At 37.7% G+C, this 25,293-nt stretch overlaps 1 protein-coding gene across 11 annotated transcripts in view; it reads left to right on the forward strand.

Annotated features, from left to right (window-relative positions):
- EML5 (EMAP like 5) overlaps positions 1 to 25,293 on the forward strand; it is a 185,737-nt gene that overhangs the window by 126,265 nt on the left and 34,179 nt on the right. For 8 of the 11 annotated variants that reach the window (XR_004271749.1, XM_032287666.1, XM_032287665.1 and 5 more), the window contains 7 exons: positions 8,864 to 9,016; positions 9,718 to 9,849; positions 11,170 to 11,258; positions 12,748 to 12,924; positions 14,950 to 15,151; positions 15,863 to 15,989; positions 23,754 to 23,768. Coding sequence is in view for 10 of the 11 variants with exons in the window: in XM_032287666.1 (XP_032143557.1) it covers positions 8,864 to 9,016; positions 9,718 to 9,849; positions 11,170 to 11,258; positions 12,748 to 12,924; positions 14,950 to 15,151; positions 15,863 to 15,989; positions 23,754 to 23,768 (895 nt within the window). In the remaining variant the exon portion in view is untranslated. The remainder of the gene's footprint in view (positions 1 to 8,863; positions 9,017 to 9,717; positions 9,850 to 11,169; positions 11,259 to 12,747; positions 12,925 to 14,949; positions 15,152 to 15,862; positions 15,990 to 23,753; positions 23,769 to 25,293) is intronic. The other 3 variants (XM_032287669.1, XM_032287670.1, XM_032287668.1) reach the window with 1 other exon arrangement.

A 25,293-nucleotide genomic window follows, 5' to 3' on the forward strand; every position in this document is an offset into this window, starting at 1 on the left:
TGGTAGATATGGAACTGAGAGGCAAAAATTAATAACAAACACAATCTTTCCCTCTGGCTAATCAGCATCCACATGAACCTTTCTACAAACATTTGAACTTCAGTACAACCACAGAACTAACCTTATGTTTCTACCCAAAGAGATGCAGCTACCCTTGGTACAAGCGAAGTAGTCACCTCTAGAGAGAGAAGATATACAGTTCCAACAGTCATCATATGTATTACTGACTATATTAGTTATTCTCAAGTTTAATCACAGTCTTACTGAATATTTACGTTAACACAAAATTGTTAAGTTAACCTCCAACAAACTCGTATAAAATATTGTAAAGGAGAGAAAAGTAAAATAGTTAATATGCACAAATAAAGATATACATATAACAAACATTTATGCAAAGTTAGTATAGCCTTCATTTCTATTACTGGTCATAAGGCTGTAGTTGATATCTATAACTTCTTTCTTCCACTAACCATTTCATATTTTTCTTGCCCTTAGCCACAACCCCAGGTGATTGTGGTGATGTAACTGGTGGGGTGACTCAAACCTTCAGAAGCATCTGAAGAAATCCCCTTTTTCCCCTGGTTGCTGTCATTTTCCATTAAGCTTTACCATTGGTCATGGAGGGCCTAAGAGGTGTCCCAGCAAATTCCTATGTTTCAGACAGCCTCTTTGCTTTCATTATGTAGCAGCAACTCAATTCCCCTATGTAATTAGGATCAATCACACCAGCCAGAAGAGTAATACTTTCATTCTTTTTCTGTTGGCTTGGTGACATAAGGAGCCCCACCATGGCTAGGTAGCAGTCTCATCTTCCAGTGTAGTGGAACTATTGTTATATCCCCTAGTAGAAGCATTCCCCCTGTTCTTGGAAGCTAAGGCTCTGAATCAACAGGGTTCAGAGTTACCAGGATGCAAAACAAAATTGTGCTAATTGATTATTAGATATAATAGAAGAGCCATTCTCAATATCATCTTTTGATTTCCAGACCCCTGATTTCTGGCTATGAGGTAGACAGCACTGTATAATGGTTTATGATTCAGAGCTTATATTGCATCCTATAAAACAGATACCCAGTCTTTTGAGGTGTTGTTCCTCAAATGGTGCCACATATAAGTCTTCAGTTAGGAAATGAGGGTATGTGATAGAATTGGTTAATTCCTAATGCTACACGTTCTTTGCTATGAAATGAATTCCTTTGTCAGAAGTGTGAATTCTGTGATGGTAGTTAAGGCATCCTGTGTGTCCACGGATGGTGATGCTAGTAGAAACATTATGATCAGGGAAAGCAAATCCAGAATTCATGTCTATTCTACTGAGTGTAAATCTTTGCCGCCTCCATAGCAGAAGAGGTCCAGTGTAACTAGCATGCCATTAAGTAGCTGGCTTGTCTTCCTGGGGGAATGGTGCCCTATCAGAGGTTCCATTGATCTTTTCTGTTAGTAGATTAGATACTCAGCAGTAGTGATAGCAAGATCAACCTTGCCAAGAAGTCCACATTTTTTAGCCCAATCATAGACTCTGCCCTTGCCACCACTGTGAGCCCACTGGGCAAGTGCTAGGTAGCTAGGAAAAGAGGCTGGCTGACATCCTCAGAGAGTATCATTTTTTTTTCCATCTGATTATTGAGAGCCTCCTCTGTATTGGATACTTTGATGAGTATTTTCTAGAACACAAATCTTCATGGCCTGTCCCAAGAATTTCATCCACACATCTATTTTCTGTATTTCCTTGCCTCTAATATTTTATTCCTGTTTCTTCCAAGTCCCTATCATTCATCCAAATTGTTAGCAATTACTAATGAACCAGTGTAAATCTGCACATGCGGTCATCTCTCACTTCAAAGTGGAAAACCAAGGAGACTTCTTGAAGTGCTGCCCATTGGGAGATTTTACCTTCACTGCTATTTTTGGGGGGTCACTTCTGAGTGGGGCTGTAATGCTTTCAAATAGGTACCAACATATCAATAGAAATTTAAGTCTGACTCAGGAGATCAAAACCATCCTGGCTAACACAGTGCAACCCCATCTCAAAAATACAAAAAAAAAAAAAAAAAATTAGCTGGGTGTGGTGGCATGTGCCTGTAATCTCAGCTACTCAGGAGGCTGAGGCAGGAGAATCACTTAAACCCAGGAGGCGGAGGTTGCAGGGTGCCGAGATTGCCGCACTGCACCCCAGCCTGGGCGACAGAGTGAGACTTTGTCTCAAAAAACAAACAAACAAAAAAACAAAAACAAAAACAAACAAAAGAAACTTAAGTCTGACTCAGAATTTTTTCTTCCTCAGTGAACTGATCATAAGAAACACCGATGAGGCCGTAAAAACAGAGTGGGAAGAGGCATTGCAGCAGAAATTTTTGAAGAATTTTGAGGCACCTGTTCATGTAAATTACTTGTAATTTCCAGACCTTTTAAACTTGATCTTTTCTACTTGATATATCGCTGCTGTGCATACCCAATCTCTGGCTTGGTTGGTCATGTAACTTCCAGTTCGTGATAGGAAGCTCAGGACACGTAGTTACCTGCTGTCCTGTAGTTAGGCATTTGCTCTCTAATAAGGTCTGGCAGCAAGCAAGAAGCTGCATCTCAAAAGGAAAATAATTATCCATAAAAGGAGGACATAGATTTGCTCTCAAGTCGTACAGTTCTGCAGTATGATTCTCCTTTGGTAGCCTCCAGAGGATCTATAGAGCATTTCCATTTACCATAGACACTTCGAGTATGATTAGATCTACTGGATCATAGGCTCAAGAGAAAGACTAGCTTGTCTTCTTTTTCTCCGGTCTTCACTGGAAGCTGGAAGCCTTGTAAGCGACTTGGTAAATGGGTGGAAGCAGCCACTCAGTGTGGTATATGTTGCTTTCAGAAGACCTACCAAACGTTTTGCTCATTTTGTTCACAGCAGGCAGTGGCAGATAGAGTGACTTGTCTTTCACCTTGTAGAGAATATCTTGACATACATCAGATCACTGGACACCCAGAAGCTTCACTGAGGTTGTAGATCCCTGAATTTTTGTCAGGGATTATCTGCCACTCTCTTGATTTACATATCTTACTAAGGTTTCTAAAGTTTCTTCTTGCTGCCTGTTCTCCAGATCCACTCAACTTATATAATGTCATCAATGTTGTGGGCCATGTAAATGGTTTGTGGAATGTCAAGGATATCTGTGGATGGTATTATGGCAGAGAACAGAGAATTGAAAATAGTCCCGAGGCAAGGCTTTGAAGGTGTACTCAGGTATAAGCCAGGTGAAGACAAATAGTGTCTACTGATCCTTACAAATTAACATGGAGAGAAAAACATTAAACAGGGCAGTAGCTGCATAACAAATGCTAGGGGCTGTATTGATTTGTTCCAGGACAGATACTACATTTGGAAGAGCGGCTTTCAGTTGGAGCCACCATCTGATTAAATTTATTATCCACAGTTATTATCTCAAATTAGTCTAAATTCAGCATAGACCCAACAGGCAAGTTTACGTGGTAATGTGGTAGGTTTGGACACCTGCGTATTTCAAGTCTGTGCTGGTATTATTGATTTTTGCAATTCTCAGGCTTGAGGTTTTGTTTCTGGTTTTTTGCCTTGGAAGGGAGGATAATTTCTAGGGGTTTTCACTTAGTTCTTATTATAATGACTCTTACCCCATGGATAATAGAGCCAGTGTGGAGGAGTCTACCAGTTGCCACATAGGTCTATTTTAATTCAGGAATTGGATGGGTTCCACAGACCATTTTGGCCTACTGTGATTGAAACTTGGTTTAAGATTCCATCTGTCACAGGATCACCCTAAGCTCCCACTTTGACTGGTAGACAGCAGCAGCATTTTATGTTCCCAAGAATTATCAATTCAGAGCCTATGTCTAGTGTCTAGTAATCCCTGAAAATGTGAGCATTTCAATTTCCCCAGTTCACCATTATCCTATAATAAGTGGCCACAGAGTCCTCAAAGAAAGATATTATTATAGACTTGTGGTAGTGCTACTTGGTCCTTCCCCATTGTCTGGCCTTTTCTTCAATCAAGGAGCTCCAAGTATATGAATTGGCTTAGGTGTGAAAACTGACTGAAAATCCGTGATTCTCCATTATGGTGATTTAATTTGACTCAGCTTTCTAGTCACCAGGTATGGAGGTTTCTCTATTAAATAAATCAAACATTCATCTAGTAGCCTACCCATCTACTTCATTCCTAAATAAACGTGATTCATTAGCCACCAACAGAAGTCTCCACAGGCTAAAACATTCTGATTATCACTACATTCCTCCTGTCCTTTTCTGTGAAAGCATCTACCTTTACAAAATTAGGAGGTGGGCTGGTTAAGTGCTGCCACTTGGCCTCTGCTTCTCCATGATTATCTCGGTTAAATCAGGGAGGCTATGACAATGACAACGTCTCCTGTGGCAGGGGTGTCCAGTCTTTTGGCTTCCCTGGGCCACGTTGGAAGAAGAATTGTCTTGGACCACATGTAAAATAACACCAACGATAGCTGATGAGTTAAAAAAAAATCGCAAAACAAAATCTCATGATGTTTTAAGAAAGTTTACAAATTTGTGTTGGGTCATACCCAAAGCCATCCTGGCTTGCATGCCACCCACGGGTCACAGGTTGGACAAACTTGTACTTTGGTCATTTATGTATGAGAACAGTCACAGAGCTTTTTGAGAGGCAGATGCTGCCCTTAATACATTTTCCAATGTATTAGTGAACAGATTATTTTCTAGACTTTCTTGGGGGATGTAGTTGGTAGACTGGTGTGCAAGTTGCATGTGAAAAATCTATTCAAGGCTGGGCACAGTGGCTCACGCCTATAATCCCAGCACTTTTGGAGGCCGAGGCAAGGAGATCACCTGAGGTCAGGGGTTCAAGACCAGCCTGGGCAACATGGAGAAACCCCATCTCTACTAAACAGACAGAATTAGCCAGGTGTAGTGGCACATGCCCGTAATCCCAGCTACTTGGGAGGCTGAGGCAGGAGAATCGCTTGAACACAGAAGGTATAGGTTGTGGTGAGCCAAGATCTCACCATTGCACTCCAGCCTGGACAACAAGAATAAAACTTCATTTCCAAAAAGAAAAAGAAAAATCTTTTTTTTGACTAGAAAAATCTATTCAAACATTCTTACCTCCCTAAGCTTTTAGATTCATTCCTCTCCATCAGGTGTCAGCCCATGGGTCAAAGCCAGCCCACCTCCTGATTTTGTAAATAAAGTTTTATGGAATCACAACCATGCCCATTCATTTATGTATCATCTAGGGCTGCTTTCACACTATAATAGCAGAGCTGAGTATTTGTGACAGAGACTATATGGTACACAAAGTTAAAATATTTGCTATTTGGTTCTTTAGGAAAATGCTTGCTGATCTCTGTCCTAGAGTATGCTGGAGTTTGACCCACGTTGAGTCTAGTAACAGCAAAGCAGTGGTTATGGTGATTCGTCAGAAAGATGAGCATTTCCCTGCAAGGCAACTGCCCCAGAAGGTCAGACTGCTCAGAAACAGGGAAAGCAAGCTATTTGCCGTGGAAAGTGAGACTCAGAATAGAGTTTATCAGCTTCATTTAAGTCCAACCAGATATCCCCATTCTAGGCTTCAGAGTGCCCAGTTAGTGCCCTGACATTCATATAAAAAACTTGGTAAGACTGTCAATTCAATTGACATTGTCAATTTGAAATTCACACAATTAAATTTGTGTTTAATGTTTAGTGATATCAGTCCGGTGGATTTAAGATACGAGAGATTATTTTAGACTTGCCATGGAAACATTCTCTGCTTAAACCACATCTCATGCTGATAGTTTAAAGACCCGAGTTTTACTTATTTCTGTAAATGTTTCACACTGTCGGTAAAATCTATTGCACACCACAGTCCTTATAATCATCATTATGGTAATGCTAAGGGCAGCAACCTTGTGGGCTCCCAAGGTGCTTAGCTCAGTAGACACTTTATCATAATCAACAATAGGAGATAACTTGATTAACTGTGATGCCAATGTATACCTTGGGCTGTTAGCATTCCATTTCCCATTGGTAAGGACTCAGCACTGTGCTCAAGCCCAAAGGCATGACTAAGCCAATCCACCTTTGCTGGTCTATCTCCGGAGACCACTTCAGTACCAATTCTATTATCTGTCAAGAGACAAAAATTATCCCCAGTAATTTGAACAGAGAAAATTTAATATGACATGTTAACTCATTAAAGTTGGTTTAAAAAGGTATAAAAGAGGATTCCAAAGGGTGTCACTCATAGGCTCACACCTGTCGGAGAGGAATAAATCTAAACGCTTAGGGAGGTAAGAATGTTTTAATAGATTTTTCAACTTTAATGCAACTCAGAAGTAGCAACTGCAGAAAGCATCTCCTACCCATAAGACTAATGAAGAATGAACCTTGTGAATGGGAAGGATGGACCTTCCTCTCCACCCTAGGATGAGATTCAGATCTCTTTGTAGAATATCTGGGTGCCACAGAAAAGCACAACCTGCCAATGGTAAAGAAATGTGCCAGAGGACCTGGGCCAAAGCTGATCTAGGAAATCTGCTGTGGTTGCAGAGACCCTCCCTCCCAGACTCCCTGCTCCCAACCCCTCACCCTCACACCCTCCATTGACCTTCTGGCTCCAGCACATGGTAAGAAGGAAGAAGTCTTTTCCTTATGCATTGGCCTTGCAGTGTGCCCCTCCAGTACTGTATATCTACTGGCAAAAATCAAGTCAGCTAGCAAGGGAAAACATATCTACAGGATTCAGCTTCAGTTTCACATAGCAAGAAAAAGGCGGCTGGATTTGGAGCTGAGAGGAAATCAATTAATAACAAACTCTTAACCAGTTTACGGTTGTAACTACTATCTGTGTGCTACTATGTCCCTTATTATATCCCATCTGTTCTTCTCCCTTGAGCTCCTGGAAAGGATTAATATACTAAATTGTCTCCTTCATGTCTTCACTTGAACTTCTCATAGGCATCTTTAACTTAATTTGTACAGAACTAAGCACTGGTTCCTCCTCTAGTTTATCCCATCTCAGTAAATGGCATCACCACTCAAGCAAAAACATGCCCTTGACCTACCTTTCACTCCATCTCTAGTTGGTCAAGTCCTGCCAGCTCTGCCTTTGAAATATATCCAAATCTTTCATCTTCTCATCACCTCCACAGCTGCCACCCTGCTCCAGGTCATCATCATCATCTCTTGACTCTCAAATCTGAGAAATCACATTTTAGATTTCTTCATTTCCAATGTATGCTTGATAATTAAATGATTACTTGTTCTTAATTTATTCTATAACTTTTCATTCTGTGTATACCCTGTCCTTTCCTCATCAGATTTCATACAAGATACCAAAATCCTTAGGGCTTTTGAATATGCCTGCTGCAACTCTTACTGTTAGGGTAAGCCCATTTTTTTGTGTTTACCAATGCAGCACTAACCCTTACTTTTACAAATTAATGTTAACATCATTAATGACATTAATGAATATCATTCATTCTATCATTAATAAAATTAATATTTCATATGTGGTTTTGAAACTTATATGGACAGATCTTCCTACCTTAAACTAATAACAGCCTATTATCAGATTTTAAAAAATATTTTATAGGCCGGGCACAGAGGCTCACGCCTGTAATCCCAGCACTTTGGGAGGCCGAGGCAGGTGGATCACCTGAGGTCAGGAGTTTGGGACCAGACTGACCAACATGGTGAAACCCCGTCTCTACTAAAAGTACAAAAGTAGCCAGGCCTGGTGACACATGCCTGAAATCCCAGCTACTTGGGAGGCTGAGCCAGGAGAACTGCTTGAATTTGGGATACGAGAGTTGCAGTGAATTGAGATTGTACCATTGTGCTCCAGCCTGGGCAATAATAGTGAAACTCCATCTCAAAAAAAAATTATGAAGATGACTTATTTCTTAAATCTCTGTTTTGTTACAAAGAAGCTACAAAGGTAAAACCTACTCTGCAAAAGAAAAACCAAAAAAACTTCCACATATGTCATTGGCTTTTTATGTTAATTTAAATCTCTCATTCTTTTTCATCAACTTAATTTCTTTTAAGGTAAATATTAGAATTCCATAACATTGACTTCTACAGAAAACTTTATCTGTATCTCTTGACCCCTTTTTAATATTGATTTGAGGCCATAATAAAGAGGCAATCTTTTTGAAGTTAAAGATTCTTTTAGCAAATTCTTTTTTTTTTTTTTTTTGAGATGGAGTCTCACTCTGTTGCCAGGCTGGAGTGCAGTGGTTCAATCTCTGCTCATTGCAACCTCCGCCTCCCAGATTCAGGAGATTCTCCTGCCTTGGCCTCCGGAGTAGCTGGGATCACAGTCATGTGCCATGATGCCTAGCTAATTTTTGTATTTTTAGTAGAAATGGGGTTTCACCATGTTGGCCAGGATGTTCTCAATCTCTTGACCTCATGATCCACCTGTCTTGGCCTCCCAAAGTGCTGGATTACAGGCTTGAGCCACTGCACCTGGCCCTAAAATACCTTTTTTTTTTTTTTTTTTTTTTTTGAGACAAGGTCTCACTCTGTAACCCAGGCTGGAGTGCAGTGGTGCAATCATAGCTCACTGCAGCCTCAACCTCCTGGGGTCAAACAGTCCTCCTCCCACTTAAGCCTCCTAAGTGAGACTACAAGTGTGTGCCACCATGCCTGGCTATTTGTTTGTTTATTTACTTACTTACTTACTTGCCTTCCCTTCCCTCTTCCCTCTTGTCCCTTTCCCTTTGCCCCTTGCCCCTTCCCCCATCCTGCCTACTGGTAGAGATGGGGTCTTAAACTCCTGGGATTATAGGCATGAGCCACCACACATGGCCCATACTATTTTTAAGTAAGGGAAAATTGCCTAATATGCTCTTTCTCTTTCAGGTGGGAGGTGTTGCTGTTTTTCTCCTGATGGTAAAGCTTTAGCTGTAGGTCTTAACGATGGAAGCTTTTTAATGGCAAATGCAGATACTCTAGAGGATCTTGTGTCTTTTCATCACAGAAAAGATATGATTTCAGATATTCGATTTTCACCTGGTAAGATCTGTTGAAATTGTATTTGAGCATTAACTTGGGTCTGGCAGTGTGTAAATGTATCAGTGTATAATTTTTATTAACTGTTATTTTATTTCAGAACTTAACTTTTTTTTTACTAGAAAAGGCAGCGGTTAAAAGCCCTGTTATTAGATTAGTGCAAATATCTGTCTTAGTGTCAATTCTGTTACTAAATTTTTTGTGTGACTGGAGCCAGGATGCTTCTCTGAGCTTTTGTTTCCTCATTTGTGACATAAAAGGGGTTGGACAACTATTTTTGTTATATTATTCTTAATGCTTTTGAAATTGCACTCATTTTACTCTATCAGTTTTCATGTATTCATTATCTACTACAAACCTACTGTAATGTAGCAATTACTAATGTTAAGGCAGAATTTACTTGTGTTGGTTTAGTTACATGTTTTCTAAATTTAGAGGGAGTATTTTTGTTTAATACAAAGTATCAAAACTACATCATATATAGTTTTTGACATTTGCTTGCCACTGAACTAATTTGTTACACTAAAAAATTATTAATTATACTTGAAAATATTATCATTTGTCACTTGACTTATCTGTCTTGTTATAATTTATGAAATAACTAAGATTTCTCCATAAAGAAAAGGAAAATTAACTCGAGTTGCAGAGTGTAAAAAAATATTTCTAAAGATAGAAAATGTCAAGCAAATATGTTTCTGTTATAGGTTCTGGGAAATATCTAGCTGTAGCATCCCATGACAGCTTTATAGATATATACAATGTAATGAGTAGTAAACGAGTAGGAGTATGCAAAGGAGCTACCAGTTACATAACTCATATTGATTGGGATATTAGAGGTAAGACTTTAATGTTTGATAAAAGTTTCATTTGATTTAGGATACCTATTTTAGAGAAGCAGAAAAGTGATTCAACAGATGAGTTCAAAAGCATTGGGAAAACAACCATTATTCTCAAAATTGTTTTTTACTGTTTTACATCTGAAGATGAACACTATAGAGTTGAGACTTTTTCTTTTTTCTTTTCTTTTTTTTTGAGACAGATCTCACTCTATCACACAGGCTGGAGTGCTATGGTGCAATCACAGCTCACTACAGCCTTGACCTCCCGGGCTTAAGTGATCCTCCCAACTCAGCCTCCTGAGTAGCTGGGCCTATAGGCACATACCACCGTGCCCAGCTCATTTTTAAATTTTTTGTAGAGACAACGTCTCACTATATTGCCCATAACTCCTGGACTAAAGCAGTCTTTCCACCTTGGCATCCCAAAGTGCTGGGATTCTATGTGTGAGCCACTGCACCCAGCCTACACTTTTCAATACTTCATCTAATATTCAAATAATAGTACAGTAAGTGATTAGTTGGTTAATTTGTAATTTAAATATTATGCAAAAAATTGTTGTATAGATGTCTTGATCTTTATCATATAAATTTGATATAAATAGAATAATAGAAATATTGGCCAGGTATGCCAGCTCACGCCTGCAATTCCAGTGCTTTGGGAGGCCAAAGCTGGAGGATTACTTGAGCCCAGGAGGTTGAGACCAGCCTGGACAATAGAGTGAGACTCCATTCCTAAAAAAATGAAATAAATTTTAAAAAGAAATGTTAATGAGGACTTTAAAGTCATTTTTCTCATTGTTATGAAATATATTATTTAATAATAGTCATAATCATGTAACATAAAGAACTTAATGAGTATCTTTGTATCTTTGCAGAATGCATGGCATATGACTGTGTTTAATATGTTTGATAAATGTTAAACATTTTAAATGCTCTCTTTTTAAGGATTTTATTGTTTCATGTATTCAGCTATATAAATTGAGTATCATAAAGTTTTTTTAAATATTGTCAAAAAGATATTTACACTTTAAAAAAATTCCAGCATTTGTTTCTAGGAGTTTTTTACATATGCATCACCAAAGAAATCATTTTATGTATATGTATATGTATATATATATTATATATACAAAATATCAAACCATTTATGAATTTAATTATATGGAATTTTTAAAAATAAAATGCTCTTACTATATGTTGACTGCAGCAGAAAATGTTTTTTATATTTAAGCTGAATTTTTCTCAAAACTTAAACATCATACTGATGATATATGTATATATTTTTTATATATGTAAATATTTTTTAAAATTTTTTTTAAGGAAAGCTTTTACAGGTCAACACTGGTGCTAAAGAACAATTATTCTTTGAAGCTCCCAGAGGGAAAAAACAAACCATCCCCAGCATGGAGGTAGGAAAATAGTGGTGCTTGTAGTGTTGTTTATGTGAATAACAGTGGCTGGAAAACTGATACCTACTTTCTGTTATTTAGTTACAGGTGAACTCTGTTCTCAAATTATTAAAATAATGAATATTCTTGAGTGAGTTTATTTTATTGAGTCAGAATAGATAGGTAAAGGAAAAAATACTGTATTAATAAAAGGAGTCAGTGGGCATGGTGGCTCACGCCTGTAATCCCAGCACTTTGGAAGCTGAGGCAGGCAGGTTGCTTGTGCTTAGGAGTTCAAGACCAGCCCAGGCACATGGTGAAACCCCATCTCTACAGAAAAATAGAACAGATTAGCCAGGTATGGTGGCATGTGCCTGTAGTCCCAGTTACTTGGGAGGCTGAGGTGGTAGGATTGCTTGAGCCTGGGAGGTGGAGGCTGCAGTGAGCCATGTGCATGCCACTACACTCCAGCCTGGGTGACAAAGTGAGATCCTGTATTTAAAAAAAAGAAAAAAGAATAAATCACACGTATGGCTAGCTTTGCTCCAATTGCTTTCCTCAAAAGACAAGAAGCATGAAATAGCAAATAGGAGATGTGCCATCTATAGAATACTGCATATCTGCCTCATCCTTAGGACTCCATATGCCTAACATATTTGTTGGCAGATTACTGTTTTAAAAAACAAACAAAAAAGAAAAATTGTGTTGCATTTGTGCCTACCAATATTAGCCTTTTTTATTAACTTGGCCTAGGAAGAGAGGCTCAACAGATTTAACATGGAAATGGTTTAGCCGGGCGTGGTGGCTCAAGCCTGTAATCCCAGCACTTTGGGAGGCCGAGGCGGGTGGATCACGAGGTCAAGAGATCGAGACCATCCTGGTCAACATGGTGAAACCCTGTCTCTACTAAAACTACAAAAAAATTAGCTGGGCATGGTGGCGCGTGCCTGTAGTCCCAGCTACTCAGGAGGCTGAGGCAGGAGAATTGCCTGAACCCAGGAGGTGGAGGTTGCGGTGAGCCGAGATCACGCCATTGCACTCCAGCCTGGGTAACAAGAGCGAAACTCCGTCTCAAAAAAAAAAAAAAAAAAAAGAAATGGTTTAATGAAGAGAGAGATCACAAGTAAAAGTTCTAAATTTCTAGTAAGGGTTAGTTGGAAAACATGCTTATAATGCATTATTAGAAATTTAAACTTGAACTATAAGAATCTTTATTGATTATCCTAAAGCCAGAAAGAGTTTTATTTATTATTGCTATATGCTTAGCACCTAGGACACACGGTGGATATATAATTATATTCTGAATAATGCTATGTTAAAATTTTTCTACAGCAACTAGTAGGCTCTGGGGAGCTACATAACCAAGACAACTAATAATTTAACCATTTTTTCATTAAAACGTTAATTTTACTTATGACACACATAATTACAAAGAAAAATGTTAACATTTTGGTGGTTAATATTTTAGGTTTGGATGATCTAAAGGTACAGCAATGTTTTTCCTTTCTAGGTAGAAAAAATTGCTTGGGCATCATGGACAAGTGTACTTGGTTTATGCTGTGAAGGAATTTGGCCAGTAATTGGCGAAGTTACAGATGTAACTGCTTCTTGCCTCACCAGTGACAAAATGGTTCTAGCTACTGGGGATGATTTGGGATTTGTGAAGTTATTTAGATATCCCACTAAAGTATGTGTTTTTCTTTAACTTTCCTAATGATCATACATTATGAAATTGTTAAGGTAATGTCTTGTCATAGCACTTCATTATTATGAATTGTACATATGTAAAATGTAATGTAACATGAAAGGTTCAGAATTATGTTTCATATCTATAGCTTTTAAGTATTATAATTTATGATCTCATACCTTAAGTTATATATCATATCCTATAGTGTTTTTCAATATTGACTAATATAAATAACCTTTTAAAAGAAGCATCTTGGCTGGGCACAGTGGCTCATGCCTATAATCCCAGTACAGTACTTTGGGAGTCCGAGGTGGGAGGATCGCTTGAGGCCAGGCATTCCAGACCAGCCTGGGCAGCATAGTGAGACCTCCTCTCTACAAAACGTAGAAAAAATTACCCAGGAATTGTGGTACATGTCTGCAGTCCTAGCTACTCAAGAGGCTGAAGTGGGAGGATTGCTTGAGCCCAGGAGTTGGAGGCTACAGTGAGCTGTGTGGGATCATGTTGTTGCACTCCAGCCTGAGTGGCAGAGCAAAACCCTATGTCCAAAAAAAAAAAAAAAAAAAAAGAGAGAGAGAGAGTCATTCCTGCTGGGTGCAGTGGCTCACGTCCGTGATCCCAGCACTTTGAGAGGCCAAGGCAGGTGGTTCACCTGAGGTCAGGAGTTTGAAACCAGCCTTGTCAACATGGTGAAACCTCATCTCTATTAAAAACACAAAAAAATTAGCTGGGCATGGTGGCGGTTGCCTGTAGTCCCAGCTACTCTGGAGGCTAAGGCAGAGAATCACTTGAACCGGGAAGTGGAGGTTGCAGTGAGCCAAGATTGCACCACTGCACTCCAGTCAAAAAGGGTGGTCAGCCAGGCGTGGTGGCTCATGCCTGTCATCCCAGCACTTTGGGAGGCTGAGGTGGGCGGATCACTTGGTCTTGGTCGTGAGATCGAGAACATCCTGGCTAACACGGTGAAACCCCATCTGTATTAAAAATACAAAAAATTAGCCAGACATGGTGGGATGTGCCTGTAGTCCCAGCTGCTCAGGAGGCTGAGGTAGGAGAATTGCTTGAACCCAGGAGTTGGAGGTTGTAGTGAGCCGAGATTGTGCCACTGCACTCCAGCCTGGCGACAGAATGAGGCTCAGTCTCAAAAAAAAAAAAAAAAAAAAAAAGAGTCGTCATTCCTAGGGTATTCACAAATTTTGCTATCACTGTGTTTTGTTTAAGACATCTCTCATTTTTACACTTTGAAAAGATGTTAACAAAACCTGCTTATGGTGCTTTGATCTGAAATTTATGTAACTTGGTAATGCTAGATTTTAAAGTTGCCAGTATTTATAACTTAAATTTCTATTGATATTTAAAAGGAAAATACATTCCTATGTGTATTGCTTACAAACAAAAGCACTAATGAATTAAGATGAAAGATACTTACTTGGGTATATACATATATGTGTACCAAAGCAATTGATAATTACTTTTGGTTAATATATTTATGCTGTACATAAGCATGTGTATCCTTTCTCAATTATTGCATCTATTTCCAACAGTAATACATCTGCATAACCCTTGTCTTTAATATATATACACTGCTCCATATACATTGTAATTAATTATTACTTTGAACATTTAAGGCATTTAATTTTTTTCACTGCTATAAGTAAATACTATGATAAGTATTTTTTTTTTTTTGTACACATAGCATTTTCTTAGCATAGATCCCTAAAAGGGAGATGGGTGAGTCAAACACAAGAACATTTTTATGCTTTCAATGCAGAATACCAAGTTGGTTTTTTAAAGGGTTTTACCTGGGGTACTAGCATTTTGTGGAACTACTGGTTTTATATCTTGTCCTTAACAGGTTTAGGAATTGGTATCTTTTATTCTACTTAGTTTCAGTATTTTCTAATTTTTTTTTAACACATTGCACTTGAAATGATTAATTTCTAATTATTAAAATCAAAATCATAATGGAATTAGTTAAATAATGAAATTTCTCAGAAAGATTGTTTGAATTTTTTTCCTCCTTAGGGAAAATTTGGAAAGTTTAAGAGGTATGTGGCCCATAGTGCACATGTCACAAATGTTCGCTGGACTTATGATGACAGCATGTTGGTTACCCTAGGAGGTACAGATATGTCTTTAATGGTGTGGACAAATGAGATGGAAGCCTATCGGGAAAAAAGGCCTTGTGATAGTGAAGAATCCGACATTGATTCTGAAGAAGATGGGGGTATGTTATTTTATAATACTTTAACAAAAATATAGGAAAAATTTAGCACAACTTACTTAAGCTGTAGAAGTTAAATCAAGTAATAATAATGTTTGAATAATTGCAGTGTTACTGTTTTTAGTCTGTTTAACATCAAAATCAGTTTTGTGACTCAAGAACAACAGGTTGGCATGTATTTATGACTTAGATACTATTTATCTGCAAACAAAGACTATCAATTTTAAATAAATACTGTTAAAGTAAATATTATATTATTACACATCATATTTTAAAATTTTGATTTTCTTTAATACCAGTTCATTATAGAAAATATATTTTGCCATAAAAATTAAACACAGCCTCCATAATTTGACCTCACAGGTAACACCTTTTTTAACATTTGGAGTGTATCCTAAAGTGTATGTAGCTAATATTTTTTAAGAAAAGTGTGATTGTATTGAACTTACTTTTTTTTTTTACTTTTTTTTTTTTTAGCTGCTTCTTCCTGTTGATTTTCATGAACTTACTTTTTAACCTGCAATTATTACTTAGTAATACTTTGAAAACATGATTACATATAAATATTCTACATCTTTTTTCTGATTGCATATTACTTCATAATTTGCTTATAACTAATTTATTTCATATTGTTGAACATCTTTGTATCCAATTTATAAGATCATAATTGATCTCAGTTACTGCTTAAGAATAACGCGTGTATTTTAATGGTAGGCTATGACAGTGATGTTACAAGGGAGAATGATATCAGTTACACCATCAGAGCCTTATCAACAAATATTCGCCCGATGTTTGGAATCAAGCCTCATTTACAACAAAAAGAACCCTCAGTTGATGAGAGGTAAGAATTTAGTTTAATATTATATGAAGAAAGAGATATTGGTGTTAAAAATTGAATTTATTGTTCAAATGACTTTTTTACACAAACGAAGTAACAGTAATACTCTTGCTTTATACAATTCACAGTACCTCTTAGAAATTATGTTTGTCTTTAAATACCTTTTGATGTCAGCCTGGGTGACATAGTGAGACCTTGTCTCTATGGAAATATAAAAATAATCCAGGTGTAGTAGTGTGTGCTTTTAGTCCCAGCCACTTGAAAAGCTGAGGCAGGAGCACTGCTTGAGTCCAGGAAGGTGAGGTTACAATGAGTTATGATAGCACCACTGCATTCCCATCTGGGCGTCAGATTGAGGCCCTGTCTCAAAAAAGATTCTATTGGTGGTAACACTGTCTGTTAACACTAGTGGTATAGGGAATTATGTATATATATATAAAGTTGGTATGATTAATCTTATTTGCTAACTTTTATAAATGTAGGTGATGGGCTTGGAGGAGATAATAAAAATTGAATCCAATACCAAGTACTTTTAAAGAAGTATGTGAGCAGAATTGTGATTCAATTTTGAAAAGGCATGCCTATTTGTGTGCCTTTATTCAAGCATAGCCAATCCTCTTTTCAAAAATTTTTCAAAAAGGCAGGTTGTCTTTAATGGGAATTATTGGTCTTAGTCTAGAATCAACAAATAAAAAAAATAAGGACATATGCAAGTCGATTTTATGAGGAGAGACCACTTTTTTTTTTTTTTTTTTTTTTTTTTTTTTTGAGGCAGAGTTTTGCCCTTGTTGCCCAGGCTGGAGTGCAATGGCGCAGTCTTGGCTCACTGCAACTTCTGCCTCCTGGGTTCAAGTGATTCTCCTGCCTCAACCTCCCGAGTAGCTGGGATTAAAGGTGCGTGACACCACGCCCAGCTAATGTTTGTATTTTTAGTAGAGACGGAGTTTCACCACATTGGTCAGACTGATCTTGAACTCCTTACCTCAGATGATCCACTTTGGCCTCCCAAAGTGCTGGGATTACAGGCGTGAGCAACCACACCTGGCCAAGATAACTTTTTTAAAAATTATACTTTAGGTTCTGGGACACATGTACAGAATGTTTAGGTTTGTTACATAGGTATACACGTGCCATGGTGGTTTGCTGCACCCATCAACCTGTCATCTACATTAGGTGTTTCTCCTAATGCTATCCCTCCCAAGTCCCCCATCCCCCAACATGCCCTGGTATGTGATGTTCCCCTCCCTGTGTCCATGTGTTCTCCTTGTTCAGCTCCCACTTATGAGCGAGAACATGCAGTGTTTAGTTTTCTGTTCCTGTGTTAGTTTGCTGAGAATGATGGTTTTCAGCTTCATCCATGTCCCTGGAAAAGACATGAACTCATCCTTTTTTATGGCTGCATAGTATTCTGTGGTGTATATGTGCCACATTTTCTTTATCCAGTCTATCATTGATGGGCATTTAGGTTGGTTCCAGGTCTTTGCTATTGTGAACAGTGCCACAAGAAACATGTGTGCATGTATCTTTATAGTAGAATGATTTATAATCCTTTGGGTGTATACCCAGTAATGGGATTGCTGGGGCAAATGGTATTTCTAATTCTAGATTCTTGAGGAATTGCCACACTGTATTCCACAATGGTTGAACTAATTTACACTCCCACCAACAACGTAAAAGTGTTCCTGTTTCCCCACATCCTCTCTAGTATCTGTTGTTTCTTGACGTTTTAATGATCACCATTCTAATAGGCATGAGACGGTATCTCATTTTGTTTTTGATTTGCATTTCTCTAATGACCAGCGATGATGAGCTTTTTTTCATTTGTTTCTTGACCACATAAATGTCTACTTTTGAGAAGTGTCTGTATCCTTCACCCACTTTCCGATGAGGTTGTTTGGTTTTTTCTTGTAAATTTGTTTGAGTTCTTTGTATATTCTGGATATTGGCCCTTTGTCAGATAGATGGATTGCAAAATTTTTCTCCCATTCTGTAGGTTGCCTGTTTACTCTGATGGTAGTTCTTTTGCTGTGTAGAAGGTCTTTAGTTTAAATAGATCTCATTTGTCAATTTTGGCTTTTGTTGCAATTGCTTTTGATGTTTTACTCATGAAGTCTTCGCCCATGCCTATGTCCTCAATAGTATTGCCTAGGTTTTCTTCTAGAGTTTATGGTTTTAGGTCTTACGTTTAAGTCTTTAATTCATCTTGAGTTAATTTTTGTATAAGGAAGAGGTCCAGTTTCAGTATTCTGCATATGGCTGGCCAGTTTTCTCAATATCATTTATTAAATAGGGATAATGAAATTTGATTGTTTGTTTTTGTCAGGTTTGTCAAAGATCAGATGGTTGTAGATGTGTGTCATTATTTCTGAGGCCTCTATTCTGTTCCATTGATCTATATATCTGTTTTGGTACCAGTACCATGCTGCTTTGGTTACTGTAGCCTTGTAGTATGGTTCGAAGTCAGGTAGCGTGATGCCTCCAGCTTTGTTATTTTTGCTTAGTATTGTCTTGGCTATACAGGCCTTTTTTTTTTTTTTTTTTTGGTTCCATATGAAATTTAAAGTCATTTTCTTCAAATTGTGTGAAGAAAGTCAATGGCGGCTTGATGGGGATAGCATTGAATCTACTTTAAACCAACAAAGATCAAAAAAAGACAAAGAAGGGCATTGCATAATGGTAAAGGGATCAGTGCGACAAGAAGTGCTAATCCTAAATATATATGCACCCAATACAGGAGCATCCAGATTCATAAGGCAAGTTATTAGAGACCTACAAAAAGACCTAGACTCCCACACAATAATAGTGGGAGACTTTAACACTCCATTGTCAATATTAGATCAATGAGACAGAAAATTAACAAGGATATTTAGCACTTGAACTTAGTTCTGTACCAAGTGGATCTAATAGACATCTACAGAACTCTCCATCCCAAATTAACAGAATATACATTCTTCTCAGTACCACATCACACTTACTCTAAAATTGATCACATAATTGGAAGTAAAACACTCCTCAGCAAATGCAAAATAGCAGAAATCATAACAGACCACAGTGCAATCAAATTAGAACTCAGGATTAAGAAACTCCCTCACAAAAAAAAAAGAAAAGAAACTCAAAACCTCACAACTACATGGAAACTGAACAACCTGCTCTTGAATGACTACTGGGTAAATAGCAAAATTAAGGCAGAAATAAGTAAGTTATTTGAAACCAATGAGAACAAAGACACAATGCACCAGAATCCCTGGGACACAGCTAAAGCAGTGTTTAGAGGGAAATTTATAACACTAAATGCCCATAGAAGAAAGCAGGAAAGATCTAAAATTGACAAACTAACATCAGAATTAAAAGAGCTAGAGAAGCAAGAGCAAGCAAACAAATAATAACACATTTAAAAGCTAGCAGAGGACAAGAAATAACCAAGATCAGAGTGTAACTGAAGGAGATAGACACATGAAAAACTTAAAAAATCGGTGAATCCAGGATCTGGTTTTTTTTGAAAGGTTAACAAAATAGACCACTAGACAGAGTAATAAAGAAGAGAAGAGGGAAGAATCAAATAGACACAATAAAAAATGATTAAGGGGATATTACCACTGATCCCAGAGAAATATAAACTATCATCAGAAAATACTATAAACACCTCTATACAAATAAACTAGAATATCTAGAATAAATGGAGAAATTCCTGGACACATACACTCTCCAAAGACGAACCAGGAAGAAGTTGAATCCCTGAATAGACCAATAACAAAGTCTGAAATTGAGGCAGTAATAGCCTCCCAACCAAAAAAAGCCCAAGACCAGATGGATTCACAGCCGAATTCTACCAGAAGTACAATGAGGAGCTGGTACCATTCCTTCTGAAAACTGTTCCAAACAATGGAAAAAAAGGGACTCCTCCCTAACTCATTTTATGAGGCCAGCATCATCCTGACACCAAAACCTGGCAGTGATACAAAAAAAGAAAATTTTGGGCCAGTATCCCTGATGAACATCGATGCGGAAATCCTCAATAAAATACTGGCAAACTGAATCCAGCAGCATATCAAAAAGCTTATCCACCATGATCAAGTTGGCTTCATCCCTGGGATGCAAGGCTGGTTTAACATATGCAAATCAATAAACGTAATCCATCACATAAACAGAACCAGTGACAAAAACCGCATGATTATCTCAATAGATGCAGAAAAGGCCATCGATAAAATTCAACACCCCTTCATACTAAAAACTCTCCATAAACTAGGTATTGATGGAAAGTATCTCAAAATAATAAGCTATTTATGACAAACCCACAGCCAATATCATACTGAATGGGCAAAAACTGGAAGCATTCCCTTTGAAAACCAGCACAAGACAAGGATGCCCTCTCTCATCACTCCTATTCAACATAGTATTGAAAGTTCTGGCCAGGGCAACCAGGCAAGAGAAAGAAATGAAGAGTATTCAAATAGCAAGAGAGGAAGTCAAATTGTCTCTGTTTGCAGATGCCATGATTGCATATTTAGAAAACCCCATCGTATCAGCCCAAAATCTCCTTTAGCTGATAAGCAATGTCAGCAAAGTCTCAGGATACAAAATCAATGTGCAAAAATCACAAGTATTCCTATACACTAATAATAGACAAGCAGAGAGCAAAATCATTAGTGAGCTCCCATTCACAATTGCTACAAAGAGAATAAAATACCTAGGAATAAACTTACAAGGGATGTGAAGGACCTCTTCAAGGAGAACTACAAACCACTTCTCAAGGAAACTAGAGGACACAAACAAATGGAAGAACATTCCATGCTCATGGATAGGAATAATCAATATCGTGAAAATGGCCATACTGCCCAAAGTAATTTAGAGATCACTTTTTAATAAAGTCTCTGAGCTAGATGACAGATTAAGAAACAAATTGTGAACCTGGTGTTTTCAAAATTAAAGGTGGTAAACAATAAAAAGACATATGGAGCAGTGAATGGCATGGACTTCAGAAGCAAAGAGGTTTTAAGAATGAAAAAGTAAAAGGTGTCCAGAAACAGCAGGAAGGAACAGAGGGAGTGGGAGGTGGGAACAGCAGTGGGAGGTGGGAACAAGGCTGTGGTGAGGAAAACTTTATTATGAGAAGTTAGTAAGAGTATTTGAGGGAGAAATTAAAAATAAAAGGGAATTCATTCACAGTTAAACAGGATGTGTAGAAAATTCAAGCGTATTTGTGGCCATTTAGGATAGTGCTGAAGAGTTTTGGAACTCAGCAAGATAGAAATGACATTACAGGAAAGCTTTGGCAGAGGGATTTGAGTTTGCACTTATGGGTTTTATATTCGGGGAAAGGGATGAAATTTAAGGTCAAAAACACATTTGTGATGGGGAAGGCGGAACTGAGAGATTTGGTGAATTAACTGACCCCAGCATTGCCAGGGAAGTTCTAGGTGGAATGTTGAAGACACAGTGCCGCTTCAGCTCCTCTTCCAGGTGTCGTTTGCTGATGGTATACCTTGTATACCTCAAATCATAGAAATGGGAGGTCGCCTAAGGAAAGGGGATGGAGAGTGATCATCCAGTTTTTCATTACGTATAAAGAGGCAAAGTATTAAATTTGGGGTATTTTTAAGCAAGCACAGTATACCATAATCTAAGTTCTTGTACAGAATTCCATGTTTGCAAGCAACTTGCTAGAATGCAGCATCATATATTGCAAAGGACATGGATTCTGGAGTCAGACAAATGGGTAAAATACTAATTTTTATCATTACCAGTTGTATGACTTTGAAAAATTATTCATTCTTTCTGAACCTCAGTTTCCTCAGTGGCAAATGAACATTATAATCCTTAACTTATGGTGTATTTCAAGTTTTAAATGAAATAATGTGAATCAAGAATTTAGATAGTAGGTCTTCACCAATGACCACTATCCCTTGGAATGAAATACAAAGTAACCTGAGGAATACCCGGTAAATACTTAAACATTATTTCTGAAATTAAATATTCACAAAGCAATAAGCATATATATTTATTTATTAGAGAAATGCAGATATGCAAATTGGATATTTATTATAATTAGAATATTTGAAGTGTAGTGTTTAATATGACTTAAGGAAAATTATGTCTTCTAAGGAATGAAAAGTAAAAAATGTTCTTTGGGGAAGAAGGAACTCTAGACATTCCCACAAATTTCTTTCATTTGTTATATTGGTTTTAAAAAATATATGTTATTTATCGGATAAGTTTGGTATGTCAGAAAATATGACCTAATTTTAATCTTTAGCCTGCTTCATTCATGGTAAAACACTTAAATGTAAATTTCCATCCATTGCTGAATTGAGGCGTGTTCTGACAGAAGGAAATACTTTACTCATGAAAAATGATTAACGCTGTTATAACTGTAATCTGATGTTAGGTTATATATTCTGCAGCTAACTTTTTCAAAATAATTTTTGCAATTGTTTTGCATTTTGTTCTCAATTTACATTTCAACCCTGCTAAATATTTTGAAAATGACAAGGTGTGGGAGGGGAGAGAGGGGTCTGTTGGCCCCCGTGGTGGAGTCCAAGCACTGCTTTCTGCCTTAAAAAAAAAAAAAAAAAGAAAATGACAAGGCAGAAGAAGTCATTAATGTGACTTCATTTTCACAAAATGAAAAAAATCAAGGGAGATTAAAAATGAAGAGATTCATATCTCTTTTTACCAACTTAGAATATTTGTGAGGAGATAATATGGTTCATGGTTTATTTAAATAATTGCTTTTTTAATATTAAGTAACATATATTACTGTCATAAATATGAAATAAAACACTTTAAATGCAAAACAGGCCAGATGCTATGGCTCATGCCTGCAATCTCAGCACTTTGGGAGGCTGAAGTGGGAGGACTGCTTGTTCAGCACCAGCCTGGGTAACACAGAAAGACCCCATTTCTACAAAGAATAGAAAAATTAGCCAAGCATGGTAGTACATGCCTGTACCAGGAGGCTCCTACTCAGGAGGCTGAAGCAGAAGGATTGCTTCAGCCCAGGAGTTGGAGGCTGCAGTGAGCTATGATCACACCCTTGTACTCCAGCCATGGCAGCAGAGTGGGATCCTGTCTCTGGGAAAATAAATAAATTAAAAACTTCTAAAAACAATTAAATACGCATCAAATACCCACTTAAAGGGAAAATGCTTCTGATGACAATAACCATTCTATTCTGTTGATATTCTTGTGGATTTTTTTTCTTTTTCTTTTTTAATAGATGTTTTTGTGTTGTTTTTTTGTTTTGTTTTGTTTTTTTGAGATGGAGTCTTGCTCTGTTATCCAGGCTGGAGTACAGTGGCACAATCTTGGCTCACTACTACCTCCACCTCCTAGATTCAAACGATTCTCCTGCCTCAGCCTCCCAAGTAACTGGGATTACAGGCACATACCACCACACTCAGCTAATTTTTGTATTTTTAGTAGAAACAGGTTTTCGCCATGTTGACCTGACTGGTCTCAAACTCCTGACCTCAAGTGATCCTCCCACCTCGGCCTCCCAAAGTGCTGGGATTACAGGTGTGAACCACCTTGCCCGGCCAGTAAATGTTTTTGTAACAAACATTGTGTAGTTAAAGTAGTTAATTTTGGTCAAATTTCTAATATTTGTGAATAAAGATATTTAAATCAGTGTGACATGTTAGACATTTTTATATTTTCTTAAAATTCTGTTGGCATGTTGCCTTTCTTCTGTTTGCTAAACTGGTCTATTCTATTCATCATCAATTTTTATATGTTTTCCTACTTTTTTTCCCCTTGCTCCTTTTGAAGGCAGGGAGTAGTAAGGTAAGTGTTTTAGTAAAGAAAATATTTTATTCAAAAATTTATTCTTTATTCTTTATAACATTTTAAGGTTTTGATTTTTTTCTTATACAACGTTAACTACATTTGTGAACAAAGCATTATAAAATGAAGTATGATAAATCCTATAAAAGAGTTGCATTTTTAGATATATTTGGTTATTATAAGGGTATTCATTATGATAAATTGGTTTTACATGTGACTATACAAACTACTACCATGCAAATAGTTTTAGTTTTTCCTTACGTTTCAGAGCCTCAGAAAAACAAACTTAACCACACATATATTTAATTGAAAAACCATTCAATTTTAAACCTGTTAAGTTGATTTAATACGTGTTTAATCATTTAAAAAGATGAAAAGAGGGTAACTATGGTATTTGTATGTTGAATAAAATGATGTGTAAGAAAGGACTTTTTGGGATACTTTTATATTTACCTTTGGTGATAAGAAAATGTCTTGAAATTCGAGTTTCTGAAACAAGGCAATGTGGAAATGGCTAGTCTGTTTTATAATTTAAAAAAGGTTATCATGGCTGGGCACAGTGGCTCAGGCCTGTCATCGTGGCCCAGGCCTGTAATCTCAGCACTTTGGAAGGCCGAAATGGGAGGACTGCTAGAGCCCAGGAGTTCGAGACCAACCTGGACAACATAATGAGACCCTGTCTTTTCAAAAAATAAAAGTAAAAATAAATTAGCTGGATGTGGTGGCAGGCCTGTGGTACCAGCTACTCAAGAGGCTGAGGTGAGAGGGTCTCTTGAGCCTTGGAGTTTGAGGCTACAGTGAGCTGTGATTGCACCACTGCACGCTAGCCTGGACAACACAGCAAGAGCCTATTTTTGGGGCTGAGGGGAAGGTATTACTAGGAAAATGATGCTGGGAAATAAGGATGAAAACAGTGGACTTGAGACCAGATTATGCAGAAACTCAAATAATAGGCATCTGTTAATATTAGACAGCAGGAATCCATCACGTATTTTAAGCAGAGTGATGTGTACAAAGATGAGTTCAGAGCATAACGCAATCTCTAAAATGGCCCATAAAAATCCTACACTATTTTAACAGAAATAAAGCACTTGTATCTAGCCTCACATTTAGAATAGCTTACTCAGTACTGATCTCTGCATTTTAAAGGAGACTTGGATAGTTTATAATGGGCTAGAAGAAAGCACAGGATGAAGGAAGGTTGGGAGGCCACTTCATATAGAGAATAATTAATTGACCAGGTGCAGTGGTTTATGCCTGTAATCCTGGGACTTTGGGATGCCAAGTTTGGAGAATCAGTTGAGGCCAGGAGTTAAAGATCAGCCTGGCCAATCTGGTGAGACACTGTCTCTATTTAAAAACTTTAAAATTTAGCTGGGTGTGGTGGTGTACACCTGTGAGCCCAGCTACTTGGGATGCTGAGGCAGGAGGATCTCTTGAGCATGGGAGGTCAAAGCTGCCGTGACCCATGATCTCACTACTACACTCTAGCCTGGACGACAAAGCAAGACTCTGTCTAAAAAAA

This window comes from Sapajus apella, unplaced genomic scaffold (genome assembly GCF_009761245.1).
Source record: "Sapajus apella isolate SASKATOON/1434 unplaced genomic scaffold, GSC_monkey_1.0 scaffold20, whole genome shotgun sequence".
NCBI classification, from domain to species: Eukaryota; Metazoa; Chordata; class Mammalia; order Primates; family Cebidae; genus Sapajus; species Sapajus apella.